The sequence below is a fragment of the Carassius auratus genome, chromosome 30 (genome assembly GCF_003368295.1).
Source record: "Carassius auratus strain Wakin chromosome 30, ASM336829v1, whole genome shotgun sequence".
Classification (NCBI taxonomy): domain Eukaryota; kingdom Metazoa; phylum Chordata; class Actinopteri; order Cypriniformes; family Cyprinidae; genus Carassius; species Carassius auratus.
Genome location: NC_039272.1, coordinates 21,600,824 through 21,625,887, shown reverse-complemented (window position 1 = coordinate 21,625,887; position 25,064 = coordinate 21,600,824). Strand labels below are relative to the sequence as shown.

The following is a 25,064-nucleotide window of genomic DNA, read 5'->3' as shown; positions in this document are numbered from 1 at the left end:
ATGTTTTCTACAAAAATTAGCAGCACAGCTGTTTCCAACATTAGTGATAATAGAAAACTGATGTGCAACAAATCATATTAGTATGATCTCAGAAGGATCATGTGACACTGTAGACTGGAGTAAGGGCTGATCATGAAAATTCAGCTTTGCATCACAGGAATAAATTACATTTTTAAAATACATTGAATTAGAAAGATAGTATTTTAAATAGTAAAATTTTTTTAGGAAATAATAAAATAATATTCATGAAATGTTCATTGATCATCGTAATATTTTTTTAACAAATCCAACATTGGTGAGCCTAAAAATTTAAAATCTCACTGACCCCAAACTTTTTAACATCTTAACTCCTCCATGAGATGAATTCATTGTTTGTTAGAACATCTCCGATAGAAAAACATCTAACTGACACTAAAAATTGAAGAAGCATCGTTAACGTTTTAATTCGGTTCAATCGTTTCCAGAAATACAAATAAATATACAAGTAGACTAATTCATATCACTACCAAAGATTAGACAACAGAAACATTTTAAAGAATCATTTTACAAAACAGAGACCAAACAACTTGAAAATTAAATGTGGCCATTAGACAGTAAATAGAATTTAAATGTGTTTTCTTTTGCAAAAGTGATTTTAACTGATTTTGATTTTCATACAGAGAAGCTTTCATTGCAGAAAATTCAAAATAATATGTATGTGATACTGTGGCGATCCATTGGAAGTGAAAACTAAAATCTCTTAACTGTTCATTTCCCTTTGCTTAGTTCGTGATTAAGTGAGATCCAGACCACCAACAACTTTAAATGGAAATGGTGAATTAAACTTTACCTACCAAAGCATGTAAATACAGTGAACCACAGAAAAATAAACATTTTCAGCCCTTATTTGTGAAGCCTTGCCCATCATCTCAAAACACGTGTCTCTAAGCTGTGAAATCATTATTAGCAGTGACAGCATCTGTTTTATTCAAACAGCCTGGAAGCCTGCAACTTCCAAAATAAATACACCGACTCTGAACGTGAATGTCTGCACATCATGTGATCCAGGTGATCGTCACATACTGTAATAAGCAGCAAAACCGGTCGCATGCACTGTCTGTTTCATATATACAAAAACAACGAAACTGCTCCAAAAAAATAGTTTTTTGGAGGGATCTAAAAGCACAGCTTCAAAAACAATCCTTCCTTTCACAAAACTAAATTAGGGTGACCACATGTCCTTTTTCCTGGACATGTCCTGGCCAGGATTTCTAAATTGCCTAAAATGTCTGGGTTTTGGCTTGTTTTCCAGTGGACGTGCTCTCTGCGGTCTTCATACATTGCTTTGACCGTTCTCTGTAGATCCCACCTTCACGCATGCCACGATTGGTCGATTATGTACACTGCCTGCACGCTATTGGTCATTACCTTCAGCTGGTATAAAAACAATAGGAAAACAAAAGCCCAAACCAAGACATTTTTTGGTAATTTAGAAATCCTGGCCAGGACGTGTCCGAGAAAAAGAGGACGTATGGTCACCCTGACTAAATATTCCTCATAATCTCTTCAGTCACACCATACAACTGAGCAATTCTTCAGGTGACAGCACAATATGGTTTCATTTTATTACTATTAAGAAAGAATCTTGTGATTCATATCCTGTCACACAAGCAAGCCCAGAGGTTTGAGGCTTCAGTCATGTAAACTAGCAGTGCTTCACAAACTCCGGCACCTCCATGGTCATTTTTAGTTCTAGGTTACCCGGCTGCTCCAGGACAAACACAGGGTGGCAAGGCTGAGTGAAGGTGTGCCGAAAAGTGCCCAAGAGCTGGCCGTTCTGAGCATTGAAGAAGAACAGCCGACCCTGACTGTAGTCCAACAGAGTGCCAATCCGTGCAGGGATGTCCATGACAAAGATGTCCGACTCCACACGCTCATGAAGCAGTTCAAATCTGCAGCTGGAGAGAGAGGAAGGGTTCATAAATAACAATACATATCATATAGTACAACACAATAAATATATCACATATAGAAGAAGAAACAGAACAAACTGAGACAGACTAAATCCAGAAGAACTGTGGCAACGTTTCCGAGATGCTTCAGGAAACCTACCTGCAAAGCTACAGTACTGTTAAAAGTTTTAGACACTTGTGTAAAAATGCACAAGCGTCTAAAGCTTGAGTCTGTCTCAGTTTGTTCCTTTTCTTCAAGTGACTCCAGACACACTGAAGATGATCAGATCAGATCTCTGTGTGGAGCACTGACTCCTTGTGCAAACTAAAAGTCTCACTGGATTATTACAATGAATGTCAAAATTAATGTTTGGAAATGTAAACTGATATTTCCTACTGACACACTACAGCAAAAGACTGAAAGCTGTTTTTTAGCCTGTGAAAATACTAATTGCCTGAGACTTTTGCTTTGTACTGTATATACAGTTGCAATCAAAATTACTCAACCCCTGAGAGACCGCATCACTTTACAAATACAAGCTTTTCTGAAGATCCAGGATAAAATAAATATTGCATCTATAACAGTTCACTGGCATATTAAAAGTGATATTTTCCATATATAATGTAATATTTTTGAGTTGTAATTTTTTTTAATAATACTGCTATGTCATAATTATTCAACCCCTATTCAACATTGGTGTTTTTAAATCACTTATTTGCATGGTGGGGAATAAAACAGTCTCAAAACACAATTAAGCTTTTAGAAACTCTATTAAAAACAGAATAAGCTTGAGCCGTTACACATACAGTTAGCCCATGCATGTGTTGATGTTGATTAGCAAAAATGTCAACAGAGATCTCACAAAAGCTAAAGAGAATAAATATCGTAGTACTTTAGAAAGGCTAAGGCTATATGAAGATTTCCAAGACATTGAAAGATCCTAGAGACACAGCTCTCAGCCTTATTCCTTAGCTTAAAGTGTGTTTTACCAGAAAACATTTGAGGGTGTTGAAGAAAAAGCACAATATCATAAAAAATGTTTAATCAGAGCAACTGAGAAAAACCCGCAATGTACAGTCAAAGACTTGCAAGATGACCCGATGAAAGGAGGAAAACCATTTCAAAACAGTGTGTAAGAAGAACACTAGACAAGTATTGCCTTCATGTTGAGACATCTTGTAGAATACCACTCTTGATCAAGAAGAACAAAAGGCAGACTTGAACTGGATAAAATTAATTTGTGTAGACCTGTGAAGCTCTTGGAGGAATGTTTTATGGAGTGATGTGACCAAACTGGAACTTTTTAGAAGTTTGTCTGCTGCAAAAAAGGCAAAGCTCATAAGCAGAAGAACACCATCTCCATTCTCAAACTTGGAGCTGGATCAGTCCTGTTATGGGGTTTCTTTACTGTAGAAGGAAGTGGAAATCATGACTGTATGAAGGACATCATGGATTCTTTCAGGTATCAGGCCATTTTGACAAGAAGTGTGACGCCTTTGGTGCAAAAACTGAAGCTGATGATCAATGGACTTTGCTGCAGGACATTCATCCCAAAGTACACATCCAAATCTACTACTGCTTGGTTCAGGGATCAGTCACAGAATGTACTTAAGTGACCTGTTCAGTCTCCAGGCTTAACTCGAATAGAAGAAGAAGAAAGAATTTGAATTTGAAGAAAGCAGTGGCAATGTAAAAAACCAAAGATTATCAGTGATCTGGAAGCTTTTTCAGGCGAGGAATGGGCCAAAACTGCAGTAGAGAGGTGACAGAAGCATCTAAGCACTTACAGACAGCGTTTATTGGTGATTTTAAAGAATAAAAGAAAAAAATTTGAACATTAATGTTTAGAGCCAATTTAAATTTTTATCATGATTCATCCATCTTCCATTCTCAGAATCACTCAGAAGTGTATTAACAAACTTTCTCTAATACTTTACTGATGCCTTTGTTGAATTGATTTCATAAAATGTTGTTATCCGCAGCTACATGTCTTGCAGGTCAGGGGGATTGAATAATTTTGATTGCAACTGTATATACTGTTTTTACTGCTTTTTTGAACTCTCAAAAATATTACAAATTTTAACAACCTCAAACCTTTTTCTCACATGTTGTGCAGATGCACTCATAAAATTGTTCTTTCCATTGGCAAGCACCCTAGGTGCTGATTTGCAAAAATCAGAGATAACTTTTTTTTATACCAAAGTGGTATTTTGATTCTTTTTGAAGGCACCAGTTAATTCACTTCCACAATTGCTAAAGAGTCTTAATTACTCAGTGTTTCCACAGTTTAGAACGGTACTCCAAAATGACCTGCCAGGTTGTTTATTTAAACTGTAAAAATGAGCAACGAATAAATAAACACACTTTTCTAGCTGGACAGAGTTTTAAATGTTACTGGTCCAGAAAAAAATACAAATAAATCCATGACCTTTACATGTAATGGATATCTTCTTTGGGATAATGAAACGCATGCACAACTACATGCAAATGCATGACATGAAAGGGATACCTTATAGATGTAGGTACACAGTGCAGACACCAGGAGGCACTGTTCTCCCCCAGAGTGCTGGTTTGAGATACATTTGGATATGCAATGCCAATGCGGTAGGCTTTGCACTTTGACACCTCCGTCTCCCAGTAGTAATGTCCAAGAGAAGGTAAAAGCTCAGCCATAACAGCTGGACATCTGGGATCAAGTTAATTAACACACATAAACATTTGCTGTAAATCACGACAATTGTGCATCACTGAAAACAGCAAATGTCAGGCAGTTTGAAGTAGCAAATGAACTTATTTTTCTACGTATAAAGTATGTATCTACAATGTTAGTTTTGTAATAGTGAAAACAATTGTTTAAGGCACTTACTCTATGACAGAAGACATTTCATTGTAGACGTCATGTGGGTACTCTACTGAGTTCCTATCCTCTGAAACCTTCAGCACTGAGTTGGCCGTTTCGCTGAGGAAGTGTAACCTTGTACCTTTACATACAACAACCAATTACCAAAAAACAGAATGAACATCATTTGGAAAGTAAGAAATTAGTGATGCTGTCAAATATTGCCATGCTTCTCTTGTTATGACTGGATTTTGTCCATGGAACTTTGTAAAGAACAGGTAAATGTGACTGCACTTTAATAGGAATAATATGATATGAGAATCTTAGACTGATGTTGTAATAGCAGTGAATCTGACCTCTGGTTGAGATGAGGGCCGCCTCGCTCTGTTCACTGGCCCCTCCGGCATTCACTGATTTGATATAGAAGAGGTAATTTTCATTGGGCTGAAGGAGGACCCTCTGCTCATAGCCTTTTATCCCAGATATGGATCTGTGTAAGGACAGACTGTTTTCATTAAGCGCACATTTAACCTCTCTTTACCCTGCTTGGATGTGCACACTTGAGAAACCTCATCTGAGTGTTCAGTGGATTTGACTATACAATTGTGAATGTTTTTTCTTCCCTAATGTGATGTGATGTGATAATAATATAATATAATATAATTACGGTGCCCGTAAAGTGACTTGTTCAGTTTAATTAGTTTTGTCGTGGCCACAAAATAATAACTCGTGGGAACGTGATAATATGTTGTGGCCACGGGATATTAATTTGTGGGAACGTCATATTATGTCGTGGCCACAAGATAATTTTGTCGAGGTAATGACATCCTTATGTCGTGGCCTCGAGATGCTATGTTGAGGGAACAACATCCATTTCTCGTGGATACGAGTTTCATGTGTAAACAAACCTGCGTGACCATAGCAACCCAGGATTAGGCCTACCAGAGATGGATTCATTCATATTTTATTTTGAATTAAGAAATTATTATATTATTTATACATATAAAATGTATGCATTTATGACATTTTATGTTAATGTCGAGCATTTACAGTATGCTATTATTTACAAAAGTATTCAGAATGTTAAGTAAAGAGATCGAAATTGAAGCAAAAAAAAAAAAAAAATCAATATAAACGAAATAAAAAAAATATAACCAATAATATAAGGCTAATAATAATAATAATGTAAACATATTACGTGGGAAATACTATCAGTTAATGGACTTACAAGACTGTAGGATGGATAAAAAAAGTTTTTATATTTTATTATGCACGTCATATTTATTTATGATAAACTTCATTTGAATGCTGACGATCGCATGTAATACAGCCCGGTAGCCAGAGCATATGGTTAATATAATAATTACTTAAATCAAAATAAAATATGAACTTGTGGCCACGAGAAAAACATGTCGTTCCCTCAACATAAGAAATCGTGGCCACGAGAAAAACATGTCGTTCCCTCAACATAGCATCTCGTGGCCACGACATAATATGACGTTCCCACGAGTTAATATGACGTTCCCACAAATTAATACCCCGTGGCCACAACATATTATCAAGTTCCCACGAGTTATTATTTCGTGGCCACAACAAAACTAAGTAAACTGAACAAGTCACTTTATGGGCACCGTATATAATATAATAAACAATATATGATTTTATAAATTATATTATAAAAATATTAATTTTAATCTGGGTTAATATAGTTAACTAATATAGTTAAATCTTTCATTACATGTAATAAAACTTGAAATCAAATGAAACAGAAATGATTTAATTTCAACTATTTGTTTAATAATTTAACTTGATGTACTAAATAACTCAAATTAAAATAAAAATGTAATAAAACTTTACTGACCCCTAAATTAAATAAAATGTCAAGAACACACAACAAAATTGCTTAAACTTTTAACTAAAATTAAAAGACAGAAAATACAAAAATAAACTAATTAAAAATATGAATAAAAACTATAATAGTATCTCAAATATTGAAATAACACTGGCTGGAACTGTCAATTCATGGTGACTTTAAAATAAAATTAAAATGATCATAACATTATTAACCAAAACATGAAAAAAACAATGGTATCATATTTGTCCCTAGTTCTGTAAATGCTTGCACAGAGAGCTGAGGATAAGAGCGGTTAACTGTACCTCAGGCCCTCTCTCTCACATGCGTATTGGCGGCAGTACTCCAGTGTGAAGCTGTCCACAGCGCTGGGCTGAACGGCGCTCCAACGCAGCGTGGCCGTGTCCCACAGCACGGTGCACTGTTCTGTCTGGATCACCGGGACAGAAGGAGCTGAGCAAACACAGTGAAATGAGTTACCGATCACAAATATACCAACTGCTAATCCCAGGTTTGGTTTGCTAATGTGAACACTACAAATTTAATCTGGATTAAAAACACTTTGCACATTTTGCATTCTCATTCAGTGTTAGTGATCTCGTAAAGTAAAAATCTCCACATGGTCATCTCGTTATAAATTGATATATAATGACATACATACATATGGCAGCATGACCTCTTGCTCTCAAAAAACATCAGGCGAGTCAGAGGGGATTTACACGATGGGCGACTGACCGGTTCTGAAGGGTAGTCTCTCACTCGGCATGCTGCAGCCTGTGTAGTTCACCGCCATCACCCACACTTTATAACACTTATCCGGTTCCAGCTCTTCTAGATTACAGTAGCTCTCCTTCACAGTCACCCTGTATTCCTCTGAGATCGCTGTAGATTCAATTACATTTAACACACTTTAACTGAAGCACAGAGCTCATCTGAGCATCCCACTGACACAATTCTACATACTAATAAGTGTTTTTATTAGTCAGACTGGCATGTTTTTATGCCAGTGGCAAATGGATGGTTTATGCTGAAAAATATTCACATTTTGAAAAATGTTTCAACATATTTGTGGCCATGGAGCACAAAACCAGTCGTAAGTTGCTGGGGTATACAGGTCCTTAACAAAAAATTTGCATATTGTGATAAAAGTTCAATATTTTCCATAATGTAATGATAAAAATTAAACTTTCATATATTTTAGATTCATTGCACACCAACTGAAATATTTCAGGTATTTTATTGTTTTAATACTGATGATTCTGGCATACAGCTCATGAAAACCCAAAATTCCAATCTAAAAAAATTAGCATTTTCATCCGACCAATAAACAAAATCATCAGTATTAAAACAATAAAAGACCTGAAATATTTCAGTTGCTGTGCAATGAATCTAAAATATATGAAAGTTTAATTTTTATCATTACATTATGGAAAATAATGAACTTTTATCACAATATGCAATTTTTTTTAGAAGGACCTGTATTTGTAGCAATAACCAAAAATATATTATATGGGTCAAAATGATAGATTTTTCTTTTAATGCCAAAAATCATTAGGCAATTAAGTAAAGATCATGCTCCGTGAAGATATTTCCTACCGTAAATATATTAAAACTTAATTTTTAATTAGTAATATGCATTGCTAAGAATGAATTTGGACAAGTTTAAAGGCATTTTTTTTTTTTTTTGCACCGTCAGACTCCAGATTTTCAAATAGTTGTATCTCAGCCAAATATTGTCCAATCCTAACAAACCTTTCAGAAAGCTTTCAGATGATGTATACATCTAAATTTCGAAAATTTACCCTTATGACTGGATTTGTGTTCCAGGGTCATATAGCATGGACCAAAACAACACTGGGCCCCATATATATGTATGTATATATATATATATATATATATATATATATATATATATATATATATATATATATATATATATATATATATATATATATATATATATATATATATATATATATATATATGTATATATATGTATATATGTATATATGGTATATATGTATATATATATATATATATATATATATATATATATACCATATGTATATGTATATATATATATATATATATATATATACCATATATATATATATATATGGTATATATGGTATATATATATATATATATATATATATATATATACACCATATGTATATATATATATATATATATATATATATATATACCATATATACCATATATACATATATACATATATATACATATATATACATATATATACCATATATATATACCATATATATATATACCATATATATATATGGTACTGTGTTTTTTTTCTTAGTGTGGATGGTAAAATCCCGTTCTCCCTTGAATCTAACCTCCTTGTGGCTCTTCCATGCAGTAGACCTGGAAGCAGTCAATAATGTCATCCTCATTGACTTTCCAGTACACAGTAACAGAAGTGCTGGTCGCAGAATTGGCCTGTTGAGGCTGAAGATGCGGTTTTTGAGGCACTACAAAATGAGTGATAATTCAAGTCAGTAAAAAGTGAAGGGTGTTTATTTGCAATGGAAATCTTTGCAAAGGCGCACCTGGAATAGCTTGTCTGTTTTTCCTCCCATTGCCTGGTTTGCCCTTGGCATAGTCCTCAAAAACCAGCAGCCCTCGTGGACCAAGTTCAAGTGACATGGTGGATTCCAAAGCTGTGTTCAGTCTATTTAAAAGAAAGAAAGAATAGAATGATCACTGGACGGAGACACTGAAAAACGAAGAAACCCTGTTTATGACATTATTTTCATAGCGTGGAAATACCCCATGCGGTAAAAAATTAGATTTATATTCATTTAATGGCTATAAACACTTCATTCAAACATTGTTTTAAACACACCAAACTCAACAAGGCAATAACAACAAGCTTCTGTTTTGATTAATTTAATATGCAGATCGTTTCTGAAATATTGTAATTAGCATTCAGTGTTAGCAAGCCACTGATAAAACATAAACTCAGGCCGTTCAGTTACCTCATACTGATATCTTTTGATGACTGAGAAGGGGATGAATAAAAAATGGTTTGATTAGACTGACAGTTTTAGTTCATCAATAGTTCATCATCTCTTTTAACAAATCTTAGCTAAGCACTTTAAAATGCTTTCAGTCCAACTATGGCTTTAAAAGCAATACATCAAAACGAATCTTTATGTGTGACCTACTTTAAGCGAGTAACTAATACACAACTGAGGTAAGCCTCACAGAAAGAAACTTAAGCGGGTCTGTCTCTTCCTCCTCCTTAGCTGTCATCTCCATCGTCTCCTTGGCCTTGTCGATATTCTCCTGGAACGAGACGATCTGGTCGTACAGCTGCTCCAGTTTGGCCTTTTTCTCCTCCTCCATGGCCTGAGACATCTCATTATACTGCTCCATCAACAGCTTCACCACCTCCTCGTTGTGCTCCTTTATGATCTTCTCGCAATCATTAAAGTTCTCCTTTGGGAACAGCCCAATAAACATGCACATAAGTTCTCAGTAACCTCTCTCGCCTTAATAGCATCCCCAAGCTGACAGTGCACTAACGTAAGCACTACAAAACTCTCACTCTAGATTTCTGAGTGCAAAAGTTGCCTCCACAATGCTAAGATGTTGTGGGAGCACATTTTCAAGCCCAGTGGTTTCTAAATCTTTTTTGACCTTAGTCTTGGTCCTCCACTCTCCAACGTAATATTTATACAGTAGGTGTCGATGATATGACTTGTATTTTATATTCCAAAAAGTGAAAACCACAACTGGTAAAGGATATGTCTCATATGTTTAAATGAACACATTTCAGTGTAAATACCTCCACTGTGTTGTATGCCAGCTCAAGCTCAGATACCAAGTCTTCAATGTTCTCTGATCTTCCTTGTAAAACTGCTATCAGTTCACTCAGCTGATTCTGAAAACATTATCACACGGGACATTAATTAGACATCATGAGATCTTCTGAGATGCAGAACACAACAGGTCTAAATGTTCAGCATTTATACTGCATGATTGAGCAACTTCTGTTCCTTTCATTTCTCTTCTGGATTGTTCATACTTGCAAATGTCAAATCACATTGGTGTAGTCCTTTGGAATAAACTACAGATGAATCATGGAAACAGCTGTCTACTTTCAGAGCGAGACATTCAGAGCTTGCTATGAGTCATTACTCATCTGCTATGAATGCTGTCAAAGGCCAATGAAAGTAAGCAATCCTTCACTGTCTCTACCTGATGTATACTTCAAAATGTTTGTATAGACAACACATCTGATTTGGTTTTACAGCCCATTATGTGTTTTTATCATTTGGAAATATTAGACACTGGAAGAGTCCTTTATAATGTGGGTGGTGTTAGCGCAGTGGATAAGACACACGTCTGTGGTGTGGGAGACCCGGGTTCGAATCCACAGTGAGACACCAATGTGTCCCTGAGCAAGACACTTAACCCCTAGTTGCTCCAGAGGCGTGCGACCTCTGACATATATAGCAACTGTAAGTCGCTTTGGATAAAAGCGTCAGCTAAATGAATAAATGTAAATGTAAATGTAATAATAAAACACTTGAGCAATCAGTGACCTCATAATGCAAGCTCTCCAGACAGGCCAGCTGAGAAAGATCAGATGTCAAGCAGAGGTCAGGAAATCATGTCTTAGCAATCTTAGCTTACCTTAATACTGTCGAAGGCCTCATCCAAAGATGCCATCTCATGGTTTTGATGCTCAGCCTCACTCAGCAGTACTGGGCAACGACAAACCAGGCAGAACGCATCCATTGGTTGAATTTCAAGCGCCTCTTGTTCATATTCTGCCATCTGGGCACTATCGAAACCCTCAACAAATTCAAAGCCGGTTTCTGAGGTTTGATCTGACAGTCCGACTTGTCCACGGTGCCCAGCCTCAGCTATAGCTTGTTCAGATTCTCTTGCCTCTTGTTCGGTGACCATCTCAAAATCAAGCTCCTCTGCAATTTCCTGCCGCAAATCTTGGTCGCAGCTTAAGGCCGACAGGTCCTCCTGAGGGGTAAAACTTCGCAGTTGTGAGAAAACATCTTTATTCCTACTTAGGCTTCCTCCTCTTTGTATATTTTCATAAACTTTCACACTATCCTTTGGCTCTAAAGGTGAAACTCTCATTGCTGAGGTGTCAACCTCCTCAGCCGGAGGAGGAGGTGAAATGTGTTCTGGTAAGTCTGTTGTTTCTTCAATCTGTGCATCATTCATTTGTGCTTTCTTTCCTTCATCTGAAGTTTCTGTTGAGGTAAGAGGCAACATCTTGCTCTCAATATCTGTCCTACAAAGGGATGATTCTTTAACTGGGATCTCTCTGGTTAATATGGCCATGTCATTTATTTCACTATGTTCCTCTACCTGTACCTCCTTTGTTGGTTCAACAGGTGACATTTTTACTTTTGAGAACTCCTGTACATCTTCTGTTACTCTCATCTGCTCTGTGCTTTCTCGAGCAGATGCCTTCATGTCATTAGCTAACAATAAGCTATACTCTGGTCTTGAATCAATAATTTCTTTAATCTCTGTTGTCACTCTTTCCTCAGCAGGTATCTCATTCTGAACTGTCTCTTTTGTGGTGCCGGCTTCCTCTGTAATATCTACCTTAATTTCCTCAACTTTCCCGTGTTTTTCTGCCAGCCCAGGTTCAAACTCAGGTACGTCAATATGTCCCTTTTGCTTTTCCAACCTTTGTTTTAGCACTGGTTCCTCGTTTTTTGGCCTATCTGTACCTGTGTCCGCTTTGGCTTCCTTGTTTTCTGCACTGAATTCATTTTGTAATTCTGGATATATTTTCTCCTCACTTGTAATCTCAGGTTTAGTCTGGAGCCCAGTGTTTGCTGCATCTGTTTGACACGAATGTGATTTTTCTGAAGCTCTCTGAACTGATGTAATTTCAGACTCTGGCTTCATTTCAATTTCTGTTAACACTTCTGCTGTGGCGACATGGGCCTCAACCTCTTGTGCTGCACCAATTCTGTCAAGTACTTGCTTTTGTTCCACCTTCTTGGGTACTAATCCTTCACTCACTTTATCCTCCACTACAGCAAGTATTTCTACACTTTCACAGACATCAATTTCCAAGGCTTTAGATGCAGCAGTTTTAGTAGCATCTGTTGTGCTTGTTTCAGTCTCTTCTGAAGGCTTGACCTCTGCTTTCAAAGGTTCTTGAGTTTTAGGAGGTTCTGTTTCTTCTAACAGAGGTTCTTTGATACTGATGATCTCCTGAGAATATATTTCTGCCGGTTCTCGTTTTACTATGTCTTTATCAATCCTTTGAGTTATATTTGGCTCTGCAATTTTGTCTCGTGTCTTGGATTTACTAGTCTTCCCTTTGTCATTTTTAGCAATAATACTTGTCTCCTGAATGACATCAGCTGCTTGGTGACGTTTATCCCGACTGGTCTCAGAAACACTAATGTTTTCAACTGCATCATCAGCCTGGATCTTCTCTGAGCTCTTTGTTTCAGGCAGGATTTCAAATTCATCTTCAGCTTTAATAACCTCTTCATGCACTAAACCCTCAGGCACCTGAAAATGAGCCTTCTGAGTCGGACTTATTTGTTCTTGTCCACTGTTTTCTTCTTTATTGGTGATTTTGCTTTCTGGCTCAAGGCCTTGAAGCACTTCATGGGGTCCTGTGTCATCAGTGTCACTTTTGTTTGTGATACTGTCCTTGATAATGACAGTGACATCACATTGCTTTTCATCTGTCCTACTATGCTTCGCAACCAAGCCGTCTGATGTGACCTTTCTTCTAATGATCTTTTCCACCTCTGGTTGGATTCTTGGAGCACAGTGCCCCTCTGAACAACACCATGTGGACTCACACTGCACTTCACTTTCATTTTTATCCTGCACACATGGTTTTTCGGCAGTTACTTCATCATTTTCGTCTTGTGCTCTCTCTAAACATCCAGTGAGTTCAAATTTACTTTGTGACCATGCAAATTTCCCCCCGTCTTCCTGCTCCTTAGCCATAGGTACATTAACAACCACTGGGGTTTCATCCTTCAATATGAATTTCTCCAGATAACCATCTCCGTCATCCGAATCAGAGTATCGCCTTTTGAAAGACCTTTCGGAAACGACACTCTCCGTATCTGAGAATTCGTCTTCTTTCTTTCGTTCTCCTAATGCGTCCTCATAAAGGTCTGAGTAATGGAAGGACATTGCTCGTGGCTCCTCAAGGAGAACTTGATCTATGATCTTTGGTGGTCCGGTGGGGAGATATATAGGTGTGAGGATACATTCCTGACTTCCAAATAAGACCGATCCACTCTCTTTCAGAGTTTTAGAGATCACTTTTGCCGTTCTTCCATTTCGGTCCTCATACTCATGGGGAACCACAGGCTCTGCATTAAACTTATTTCCATAGAACACTTCATCGAGGTGTTCATCCGCGATGTCAACATCATTGATAATTACAAAAGAATCTTCATCAATTCCTTCATCTGCTTTTGGCTCTTTCTGAGTCACCTTATGTTCCTCTGGCTGGACAGTAACTTCTGGTACAGGTTTTTCTGTCAGTGTAGCGCTATCTCCAGGTGCCTGCTCATCTAACAACGTGAATTTTTCAAGATAGTCCATATGAGTTTCATCCTTCTTTGCTCGCTTCTCAGCAGAGATCTGGGACAATTCCTTCAAGCTTTCACTTTGCTTTAATTCCTCAATGTCTGTCTCTGTGTTCCCAATATAATTGTTTGTAGCAACAGGGTCATGCTTATGTTTGGATTTTATCTTTGGGGTATCATCCAAGTACGTCAAATTCTCTGCCAGTTCACTGCTATCTTCCTCATCTACTGTAGCAAGCTTTGAAGGTACAACAATATTGAGTATTTCAAAACCTTCTGATATCAAACTAAAAAGATCTTGATCCTTGCTTGCAGCAGACTGACCATCCTCATTGTTTTCAGATTTGATATTCGGCAGAGACACCTCAGTCATCGCAGGTCTTTCCTCACCTATCCGACTTTTTGGTAGTCTGGTGCTCGACTTTCTAAACCGGTCACCCAGCTTGCCTCTGCTGCTTGTCTTTTTCCTCTTAATTCTGTCTTCATCCATTATGATCACAATATTCCCCTGTGTTCCAGATCCTTCCAGGCTGTACTGTTCAGACGGCGAGCTTCCCTCTGAAGCCCATGGAGTTGAGCATCTACTGGAAGCAGTCTCCCATACTATCCCACTGTCCTCACTCTGTACCGTCACCATGGAGAACGACGGGTCCACCATCAGGCACTGGAGTTTAGGCTTCACTGATGGATCTTGCACTACTTCCCTTAAACTAACCAAAAAGAGTTCAGAAATGTTTCAACAAAAGAAATGTGGTGTAGAATATTCTAGTCTGAGGCGTCATATGGCAAATATCATGTTTAGTGCTTAACCACACAAAAATAAGAAACTATCAAACAGCTAGCCAGCCAAGGAGAGAGAATTAGAGAACTGGAGAGAGGTGCTCAGCAGTACACACATCACATGTGAATCAAGTTGCTAGTAGCACTTGTTCAATAATAATAGTTAACTTATGACACACCTTAGTTGTTAGTTTGTACCTAAAATTGTTATCTAAATTACCTAAAATCTATATATCTATCTATCTAGAAAAATGCAGTGTGTAATTTAAAATAAAGGTAAAATGCTGGTGAAAAATTAAAACAAAAACATTCTTCATATAAACACAATACTGTGCCCTATTTATTTTTATGGACTTTTCTTAGACTTACAGTGTAGCTTTAAGCCTACTACCAATGCACTGATTTACACTGTACTTGTTAATAATGTGTACTTTTACTAGTTATTTACAATATATATAGGCTAAAATGTAGTTGTTAAAAAAATAATTCCATTTTGTATTTCAAAATATGTAATACAAATGTTTTCATCGGCCTATTACTTTTACAAAAATATATATTAAATGTTAATATTTTTTTTATCAACAAATCTAAATCAAATTATATTCTTTGCTAAGATTTTAGTCATTTTCAGTGTGTATTTTATTCAATGAATCAGTTTTGCGTCATGGTTACATAATGACATCACCATGATGTCACAACGTCAATTAGCAACTTAACCTAAAAATACGTTGCCAGCACTGCCAAAACTGTTCCTATGGTTACCTCAGACTTTTTTTTTGGTTACCAAAATGTTGGAAAGGGTTGAAAATGCTAATGAACAATATATATATATATATATATATAGGTTCCAGAGTTGCACTTGTCATATATATGGTCATGTATACAAATATATATATATATATATATATATATATATATATATATATTTTTTTTTTAACACAGCCCTTGGGGGGTTATAGACCACCCAGCTCAATCATATATAAAAAGACCTAGCTTTTTAACTTTTTAACTCGAAAGCAGTCGCGGGAAACTACCTTTGATGAAGTTCCTCAATCTCCTCTTCGTCGTCGATATCCATTATTCCCGACTCCACCACGTCCTGCATTTCTTCCATCTCTGCCCCTGCCCCCTCACGTTCCCCTTTCAAAGCACGATCCATTTTTGAAAATCGAAATGTGGCAGTGTTATATTAAAATAAAAAGCGGTCTCGGAGAGTGCAGCTTCGCGTTGGGCTCATGTCTCGTTGAGCGCAGTTTGTCTTACTCAGCGGCTGCTGTAAATAGATTACAAATATTCTTGAGCTCAAGGCTGCGTACTTGGGAAAAGAGTCACAAGTGTCCCCGTTTTTAGTAACCCCAGTTAAGGATATTGTCCCATATATTTGATTTCCTTCTCAAATATTAAACAATAGGACATCGTTAACTATGTCTTGAACAGTAAAGCTTGGACGAATCTGCAGCGGTGTTCCCTGTAATATGAGACGCAGAGAACAGCACCATGTCCGTGAGGGACACGAGGACTCGGGCCACCGTAGTGTCAGTTTACTTTGACTGAGCTAATTTTACTCTCTGTCCCTTCCAGACAGCCATATTAACATCCCCAAACCCACATCAAGCTATGAATCGAGAATAACAACCCATTAATGGATGCTGTACTTCATTAAAACAAACAAAAAAACATATTTACCAGCAGTTAAAAGTGTTACTGCCATGCAGAAATGTATCCTATTTAAAAGTTCTCACCAACAAAACATGCACAAGAGACTAAAAACAAATAGTGACAAAAGGCAAATTACAGTTTTACATTTTAATCAGATAAATAAACATTTAAAAGACTGTACAAAACGATACAAAACATGACAGAATATAAGAAACCAATAGAAATGTAGTCAGTGAAAATGTTCAGGTAAAAGTAGTCAGTTGGCAGAAAAAGGTGTTTTTTACAATTTGGGGTATTTAAGGAAAACAAAGATCACTGAAAAGTTGTCAGGATAATTTTCATACCATTTTAATTTGATTTCAGTGAGCTAGAAAAGGATTATATTGGCTAATATACCAAAGAAAATGCTCAGAGAAAAAAAAGAAAAGTTTTTGCGACAGCTAATTCATTATCTAAATGCAGACTGTGTACCATATGGGCAAAAGATACTGCTCATGTCTGATGTTTCATGTACAACTCAAACATAGACACTGATGTTCCTGACTAGGGACCAGATAATATTCAAGTCCGCTCAATGGATTTGGCTCAACACATTCCAAAAGATCCAGTATACCCAAAAGCCCTCTGTAAAGGAGTAAAGCATTTCTTCTGACAATTGAAGACTCCAGGTTTAATCCAAACTGTATGTTTATTCTTATCTGGGGACATGCTATCTTTTTGGTCTTGCATTTTTCAGAGGCAGGATGAAGCTGAGATCTTTTCTCAGCAGCAGAACCTGGTAGGACTGTAAAGGAACAATAAAAACTCATTAACAAACAAACTCAGTGCTGCTGCAACAGACCTCGTTCATGAATAAGATCAGAATAGTAGTATTTTTCTTACTGATTTAAGGAGGCTTACCTCTGTAAATTCTGCTTTAATGGCTTCAAACTTAACCTTCTCGTGAACGGCTCTGGCTGTGTTTGTACGATCAAATGGTTCTTAAACAGAACACAAATATTCAAGTTCATATAAACTAATAAAAACAACTGTTGTCCTTATGTACTCTTTCAGTACATGATGTACAAAGATTTTGGGACTGTTTACCTTCTACACAAATGAACTTATCTCTCCATTCTCTGCAATAGGTCTTGGGGAGAGTTTTTGCCTCACGCACAGAGATCACATGCTTATCCCATCTGTGGAAATATAACAATTAACTGTAGAGACATGCTTTTCAGTGCAATCAGACTTGTTTATTCAAAGAAGCATATGCACATATCTAGAGTGCTAGGAGCATTAGAGCGGGCCATCTGGAGCAGGGCCACATGCAAAGCCAGAATTTCACCTGCTGTTGTCAGTCTAGCAAAATGACATGAAACAGGAGCTTTGCAGGTGGCTTAGATTTAGGCAAGTTTTTGTAAGCAACACTGGCCCCTATCTATTACAAGTAAATCTAATCTGCTGTGTAAACTGGGATACAAATATTACATATTTGACTTAAAATTACTTACCCTTGTGCTGTTCTATGTCAAAAATGACCTGCACTTTTTTTTTTAAATAGCTTGCAAATCTCTCATTATGCTATATTATCGCCAAATCCTGGATTCAGTCTTTTTGTAAACTTGTTTTCTTTCCAAACAAATTTGCACAGGTAATTGTTTTTACACACTATTTTTGGTGGCACTGTCCCTGGGGGAGTTTATTGTAACTTATAACTTTGATACAATAAAATACTGATATACGATAGCATTTGCAAAAAAGCCACAACTTTAAGGGCATAAAAAAATTGATTTTATAGAAAGATAGATAAATATAACAAGGCTAGAACATGACAATGATGTATATTTTTACATTAATGAAAACTTCTTGAGGTGGTAAAACACTGGAGAAAAATGCTTGGATGTGCGTATGTTTACTTCAAATTTCTTTAGAGAGAAGTATTTTTCCTATTTTTAACCAAAACAGGGTGGTGTGAGCATTAGTGGGTACATTCGTGTAATATAAATATAATATATACTGGACAATAATATGGCAACAGAATGCACCCAGCAATCGATGTAGCCCAATAAAAAGAAAATGCTGTAACTGAGTGTTGAAACCATTTTAGAAATTTCTAGATTTCGTTCACTGACAGAGATGTGCTGAGCCAGTCAACATGACAACTTCAGCTCTACACCCATTTTAAAAAGTAAAATATATTTTACAAAGAAAATCTATTTGTCAACGTGGTCTATGTTGATATTGTGGTGGGCCACCACAAAAAAAAAAAAAAAAAAATAATGCATGGGAAACGCTGTAGTTTTCTTTTTCTTTTTGGAACTGTCTTATCGTAGGCCTCCTGGTCACTCAAAATCTGAGATTCTGAGTCGTAAGCTCAGTCGGAGTCTTACAATCAATCAGTTCCATAAAGAAATACTAAATCTGTGCTAACTGAAAGAAACCAAGTAAAAAGTAGTAAAAAAAAAAATTAATGCAATATTTAGTAATAATATATTGTAGAACCAGAACTATATGCAATTTTTGATTGTGAACCCCACAAATGTGAGGAAAAAAAAATATACCGTTTGCACAAAGTTAGTGGGTTTTAGTCCAATGTGATAACATTATCTAGCATTAACTTTTAACCTCTGCAGATCAATAAATTGGAACACAACAGGAGGGTTATGTGTTATAGCACTACAAATTCATAGATAAGAAAATGAAGTGACCAAAAATAAAAATGTTTACCGAATGTTTTCTTGTTTTGCCTAAAATATAGGTTTGATCGATGCCAATGATTTATGCATTTATATAAATCAATAAGGTTACTTACTTGAAAACAGTGGCATAGTACTTCAGGAAACCCAAGAGCAAGTCCCCCAGGGATGACTGGTTTTTAGACACAAAAGCCGGAATATTGCTTGGTCCACTTGGGACAAGATGAATGTCCATCTTAGGGTTGAAGCACTCCTGAAAGAAATGGTTGCAACATGTAAACTCTTTTAACAAAAGCATATTTTGTGTGTAATTTATTCATTAGGCAATTTGCTTACTGGATAATCCATTTGTAGGCATGGAATGACCGGTTCAGGAAGAGCTATACGAGGTTGAAACAATAAACATTTAGAACAACGGAAGCAGAAAAGCACAAGAAAGCTTGCATATTTTTAAGACTCAACACGGCTAATTACAAATGTTTAGTGTGTTAGACCTTAATCTAAAACGTTAGAAAAATGACTTACTCTGAAGGTAATGCAGGACCATAAGAACCAGCGTGTAGCTGCTCAGTGTTCCTCGGCTGGCATCATTGATGCGGTGATGACTGGCCCATTTCTTTATTACAAGGATGATAGGACGAACACGTTTTTCAACTGAAATTAATATATAAAAACATAAATAACATTTTCAGAAAGATTTAAATTGGGTAGAATTAGGTTTAAATTCTGAACATTTCTGATCTTACCATAGGCATAAGTCCGCAGTAAGAAGGTGTTTCGGATACCAACAGTGTTGTTAAAGTTCAAGTCAAACTCCACACCACTGCATGTAAAACAATTCCAGAAAAACTGTGGTTGGCTGATGTATCGATCTTTTGTTTTCAGATGATACTGCTTTTCATCACTTTCATGCTTGCTACATTCACACTGCAAGCGCTGGTTAAATAACAGTTTACTACAATTCAAAGGTTTGGGTTTGGGAAGATTCAAAAATATATATATATATATATTTTAGAAAGAATTCAATTATACTTACCAAGGTATCAAAATTAAATATTTGTATTATTAGATCATAAATATGCAAAAAGAAAATTGGAATTTGAATTGAACATTTTAATATAATTGAATGTCATTTATTCCTATGATGGCAAAACTTAATTTTCAGCAGCCACTACTCCTGTCTCAATTCGAACCATTTGAATATGCTGATTTGCTCATCAACAAATATTTCTTATTATTTAAATGAGGAAACAGTTGCTGTTTATTTTTGTGAACACTGATACAGTTTTTCTGAATTATAATACATTATTATGAATAGAAATTAATCTAAATCCTTTATAAAATCTTATCTTTATATATATAAAAAAAACTTTACTATCACTTTATAAATTTAATGCATCCGTTCTAAATAAAAGTTAATTTATTAAATAATAATAATTGAATGGTAGTGTAGATACACCTATTTCTGACTCCAACACAACACAAAAATTGAAAAGACCTACCTGACTCTGTCCCTGAATTTCAGAATGGGCACTTTAGCTCTGATGAGCTGAGGTCTCTCAATGTAAGCTGTGAAGCAGCAGTAAAGCCATTAGTGGATGAAACAAAGAGAAGTTTAGAGGGAAACGGCTGTATGTTTAATGATGCATGTAGGGCAAATCACTTACACAGTGTGTAAAACAACTTCCGCACAAGACTAAGAACATATACAGCATCTGTTCTGTGGTTTACCTACAAAGGAGTATGTAGAGAGTTATACCTAAGACAGCAAAGCCTGAACCATTAGAACTAAAAGCATCTTTCCTCAAGAACACACCTACCATTCCCTCTTCAATGACAAGACAAAGATCTGCATCACTGCTGCGACTACCAAAGCCATTTAGAGATGACCCGGCCAAGAAGACTTGTGCACCTAGAGCAACATTTGAAATATTAGAACAAGTTCATGAAGAATGCAAATAAAAAAAAATGATTAGCTCACCCAAAAAGAAAAAATAAATGCTGAAAATGTACTCATTCAAGACGTAGATGAGTTGGTTTCCTCATCAGCATTACATCACTCGCTCAGCAATGGATCCTCTGCAATGAATGGGTGCTTCCTGAGATCTTAATTGATGGACTGGATGTGTGTCAATTATTTGTGCATTATTGTGATGTTTTCATCAGCTGTTTGGACTCTCATTCTGACGGCACCCATTCACTACAGATGATCCTTTGCTGAGCAAGTGATGTAATGCTAAATATTCCTAAATCTGTTTCAATGAAGAAACAAACTTTTTGATAGCCTGAAGCTGAGTACATCCTGAGCAAATTTTCATTTTTGGGTGAACTATTCTCTTAAACCATGGCTAGAGAAGATCCCAGTCATAATCTCTGTAAATATAAGTGTAATGTACATGGGAAGATTGTCTGGATGTCCCTCTGCAGTGCTGCTCGGCAATGTTCCTTCTTCTCCAGATCATCATTCTGTTGCTCACAAGCATGAAAAAGGTTGAGAATCTGCTGACTTAGCTGTGGATGGAAGAATAATGTAATACTGAAAAATATACACTTTGCCGTTAACTTGTGTGTATATTGAAATAAAAGGTCATGTGACTAAGTCGGCCAGCATTCCTGGCTTTTATTTGTGAGTTTACCTTATCACTGACTGCTGATGGGTGAAAGGCGCTCTGATCGGATCCCTCTCTCAAAGATGGCACACAACCTCCAGTCTTGGAGACGGCAGATGAGCATGTGGGGACGCCGGGATTAGAATGACACATTTCTCTGCTTGACCCCGGTCCAGTCGCCGGCTGGGAGGTAAAGTTGGCATTTCTTGCAGATTGGTTGTGAGGACCTGGAGAACTGAAGCACTGTCTCTTCAGGTCATTCTGACTGTGATTATCTCTCCTTCTCCTGCCACAGTAAATTACATTTTGTTAGAGGAAATGAACTTAACACACCCCATTGATTGAAATCCAGACTAGTGACATGAATTCCAGTGGTTTGTGGTCATGCGTTCAAGATGCCAGTGTGCTACTCACTTTCTGTTGCCTCCTTTTACATCACTTGGACTGAAAGAAACACCCGGTTGTGCCACTGGTGTCCACTGATAGGCTGGAATCAAACGAGGAACATTCATCGGTGTACCAATGAAGCTATGGAGACAGAAATGAAGAAATCAAATTAATTCACAGAACATAATGCACAATAGCAAAAGCACAATATCCACTCACTTTGTTACATTCAGATGGGCTTCAATCCTCTGTTGCTGGGACACGGTGTGAGGTAGAATCTGCTGGAATATATGTGCAGATTGCCTGTCTTTATGGGAAAAGACATAACCTCTAGGCAACATTGTCCTCCTCAGCCAGAGCAAGCATCAGCTGCCTTCAGCTTTACAAACAAAACAGTCAGTTTGGAGACAACAGATCATTTTTAAATATGTTATCCTAACCATTTCCGTGATTTTTACTTTACTTAGAAAATGCAACAGGCAGAATAAAACAATAAGTGTTAATTGCCAAAAAATGATAAAACATCTCAACACCCAAACAGATTATACTTGAAATCTGCTGCCTTGATAGTGAGTCACGCTAAAATGTTAAATGAGAGAATCTGTTATCAATGATGAAATCACAAATGAAAGCAAAACATGCAGCTCTCTGGCCGAAGAGCGCTAGAACATAACGCCCGTTTAATAGCTTACACTACTATAACTGTTCACAACCAGCTTTAAAAAGTCTGTAATAATTGCCTTCGATTGTTGTAAGTAACAACTAAAGGAAGAAGAGCTCACCAGTGGGGCTGGCAGGTTTGGAAAGTGAGAGAGCAGAAGCGTGTGTAAAATATCAAAACACCATATCCTCTGTTTCCGGTTTATTGCGCTTGTGATTATAAAATAAAAGTCCCGTGCTATTGTCAGGACATGAAACGGTATACTGAGAAATAGCGTTCATAAAATGTGGATATTTTCTTTACATTTAATAAATGTGGATATTTCTTTATATGTCGTATGTTTAAAAACAAAATATAGCTGTACAGATTTAGTTTTGTTTATTTTGTAATTATGAGGAAAAATGGGCCTGTGGTAAACATTTCTTTCTTTCTTTCTTTTAACTCGTTAAAGTTTATAAAGAAGGTGCTTTATAACAACTGAGGATCTGCTTGGTCATTTTGTAAAGACTATCAACTCACATCTTAGTGGTGGGCCTATTTTTTTACTGTGTTCAGTGTTCACAGAATTCTAGACCGTGCACAGAGTGGACGTGGAGTGAATTTGCCTGGAGCAAGAAGTGGGTTTCCTAAAAGTTGGAGCATGTGGGTTTCTCTCACTAGTGAAGAACTGGGGGGAAATGGAAATAAGTGAGTACAGAAAGCTATGCCACTTAAATGCTTTTCCAGTCCATCTTAAAGTCTGTGTGTTTCTTGACGACAAACAAAGCTTGATGCTTTTGCTTCTGTTGGAACAGTTTTCGTTGGATGAGAAGATCGAAGGCTACAAAACAAAACATTCACTTTAATTTACAATGTCCTTGTTACACATTACACTTACTATTATAGTATAAATGATGCACAATTAATTTCTAGTAAACCTAAGATGAACCTTAATCCTAACCCCAACAATATAGTAATTACATGTAGTTAATTAATATTACTCAGTATTTAAATATATAATTAACAAGGAAACCTAAAAATAAAATGATGTGTCACCCATCCCCTCAGCGGGATGGCTAGTTTACTATATTACAAATAAATCCTAATCTGATCATGACAAACTATATATCGTTGGTAAGGTCTAAGACTCCAAAATAGATATTTTACCACTGTTTGTTACTAATTATGTAGGAACAGTAATAGATTAATTTATGACAAGGGTGCACACCGTGCACCTCAAAAATATAGTACATCATAACTAAAAAATAAAAAAAATCCCTACTGTATTTTAGAAATCATCATAAATTATATAGGCTATCAATTGAAAGCTTAAAACCTCAAAATACATCCTGTGAAAACCATTAACGTAGTTATTTATATTGCATAACCATGGAAATGGTATACTTCAAAATCATATTACAAAATGTATAAGTTCATGAATTATAACAATTTAAGTTTGTACAGTGCACTTTCACATCTATATGTTCCAAAATAGGTGTTACAGTCGAAGGGTTAAAAGTAGTATTACACTTGCAATCAAGCTGTTGTACTGTGGTAAACCACTTAGCTCATTAATTAGCTCTTTAAATTAGAAAAATAAATAAAAATACAGATCCTTAGATCTAAAACATAATTTAAAATCTGTAAATATCATTGTTACATTTTGGAGTAAACATTAAAGTTAAAGTCATAAGATGTTTTGATAGTTTAAACTACACTTACAAAAATTAACCATGGTTTTACTACAAAAAAAAAAAAAAAAAAAAAAAACAACAACAACATGCTTACTATATTAAAACCATGGTAACCACAAATTATGGTTTTGCTATATTACCCATAGTTACATGGTATTTGTAGTAAATCTGTGTTTATAGAAATGGTAGTCAATACGCCAAAAATGCATGGGTTACTACAGTTTTACTATAATACAACCATGGTTATTTTTCGTTGTTACAGTTTTATTTACATTTTCATAAAAAGAGGACAGTGATAGGGTAATTATTGTTACTACTGTGATTTATGACGATGATCGTCGTAAAATGCAATGATGAAAAAGTGGCAAGTGTTTTTTAATGAGAGAAGAGCGTGGCAGGGGGCGTTGTTGTGGG

At 36.3% G+C, this 25,064-nt stretch overlaps 2 protein-coding genes across 2 annotated transcripts; both read right to left on the bottom strand.

Moving 5' to 3' along the window:
• Nucleotides 1–157: 157 nt before the first annotated feature.
• cmya5 (cardiomyopathy associated 5) lies at nt 158–16,479 on the bottom strand. The gene is made up of 13 exons (XM_026212134.1): nt 16,018–16,479; nt 11,292–14,913; nt 10,441–10,536; nt 9,858–10,091; nt 9,629–9,651; nt 9,200–9,321; nt 8,987–9,121; nt 7,359–7,505; nt 6,929–7,076; nt 5,128–5,261; nt 4,799–4,913; nt 4,442–4,618; nt 158–1,937 (listed from the first exon to the last, which is right to left on the bottom strand). Exons 1-13 carry the CDS (start codon nt 16,140–16,142, stop codon nt 1,685–1,687), a joined length of 5,331 nt encoding a protein of 1,776 aa, XP_026067919.1. The 5' UTR covers nt 16,143–16,479; the 3' UTR covers nt 158–1,684.
• A 597-nt stretch (nt 16,480–17,076) lies between these two features.
• tent2 (terminal nucleotidyltransferase 2) lies at nt 17,077–23,187 on the bottom strand. The gene is made up of 15 exons (XM_026212131.1): nt 23,099–23,187; nt 22,536–22,695; nt 22,344–22,457; nt 21,957–22,215; nt 21,717–21,831; nt 21,141–21,232; nt 20,988–21,051; nt 20,823–20,889; nt 20,067–20,143; nt 19,846–19,974; nt 19,657–19,700; nt 19,437–19,573; nt 17,729–17,820; nt 17,543–17,622; nt 17,077–17,426 (listed from the first exon to the last, which is right to left on the bottom strand). Exons 2-15 carry the CDS (start codon nt 22,655–22,657, stop codon nt 17,352–17,354), a joined length of 1,467 nt encoding a protein of 488 aa, XP_026067916.1. The 5' UTR covers nt 22,658–22,695; nt 23,099–23,187; the 3' UTR covers nt 17,077–17,351.
• Nucleotides 23,188–25,064: the final 1,877 nt, after the last annotated feature.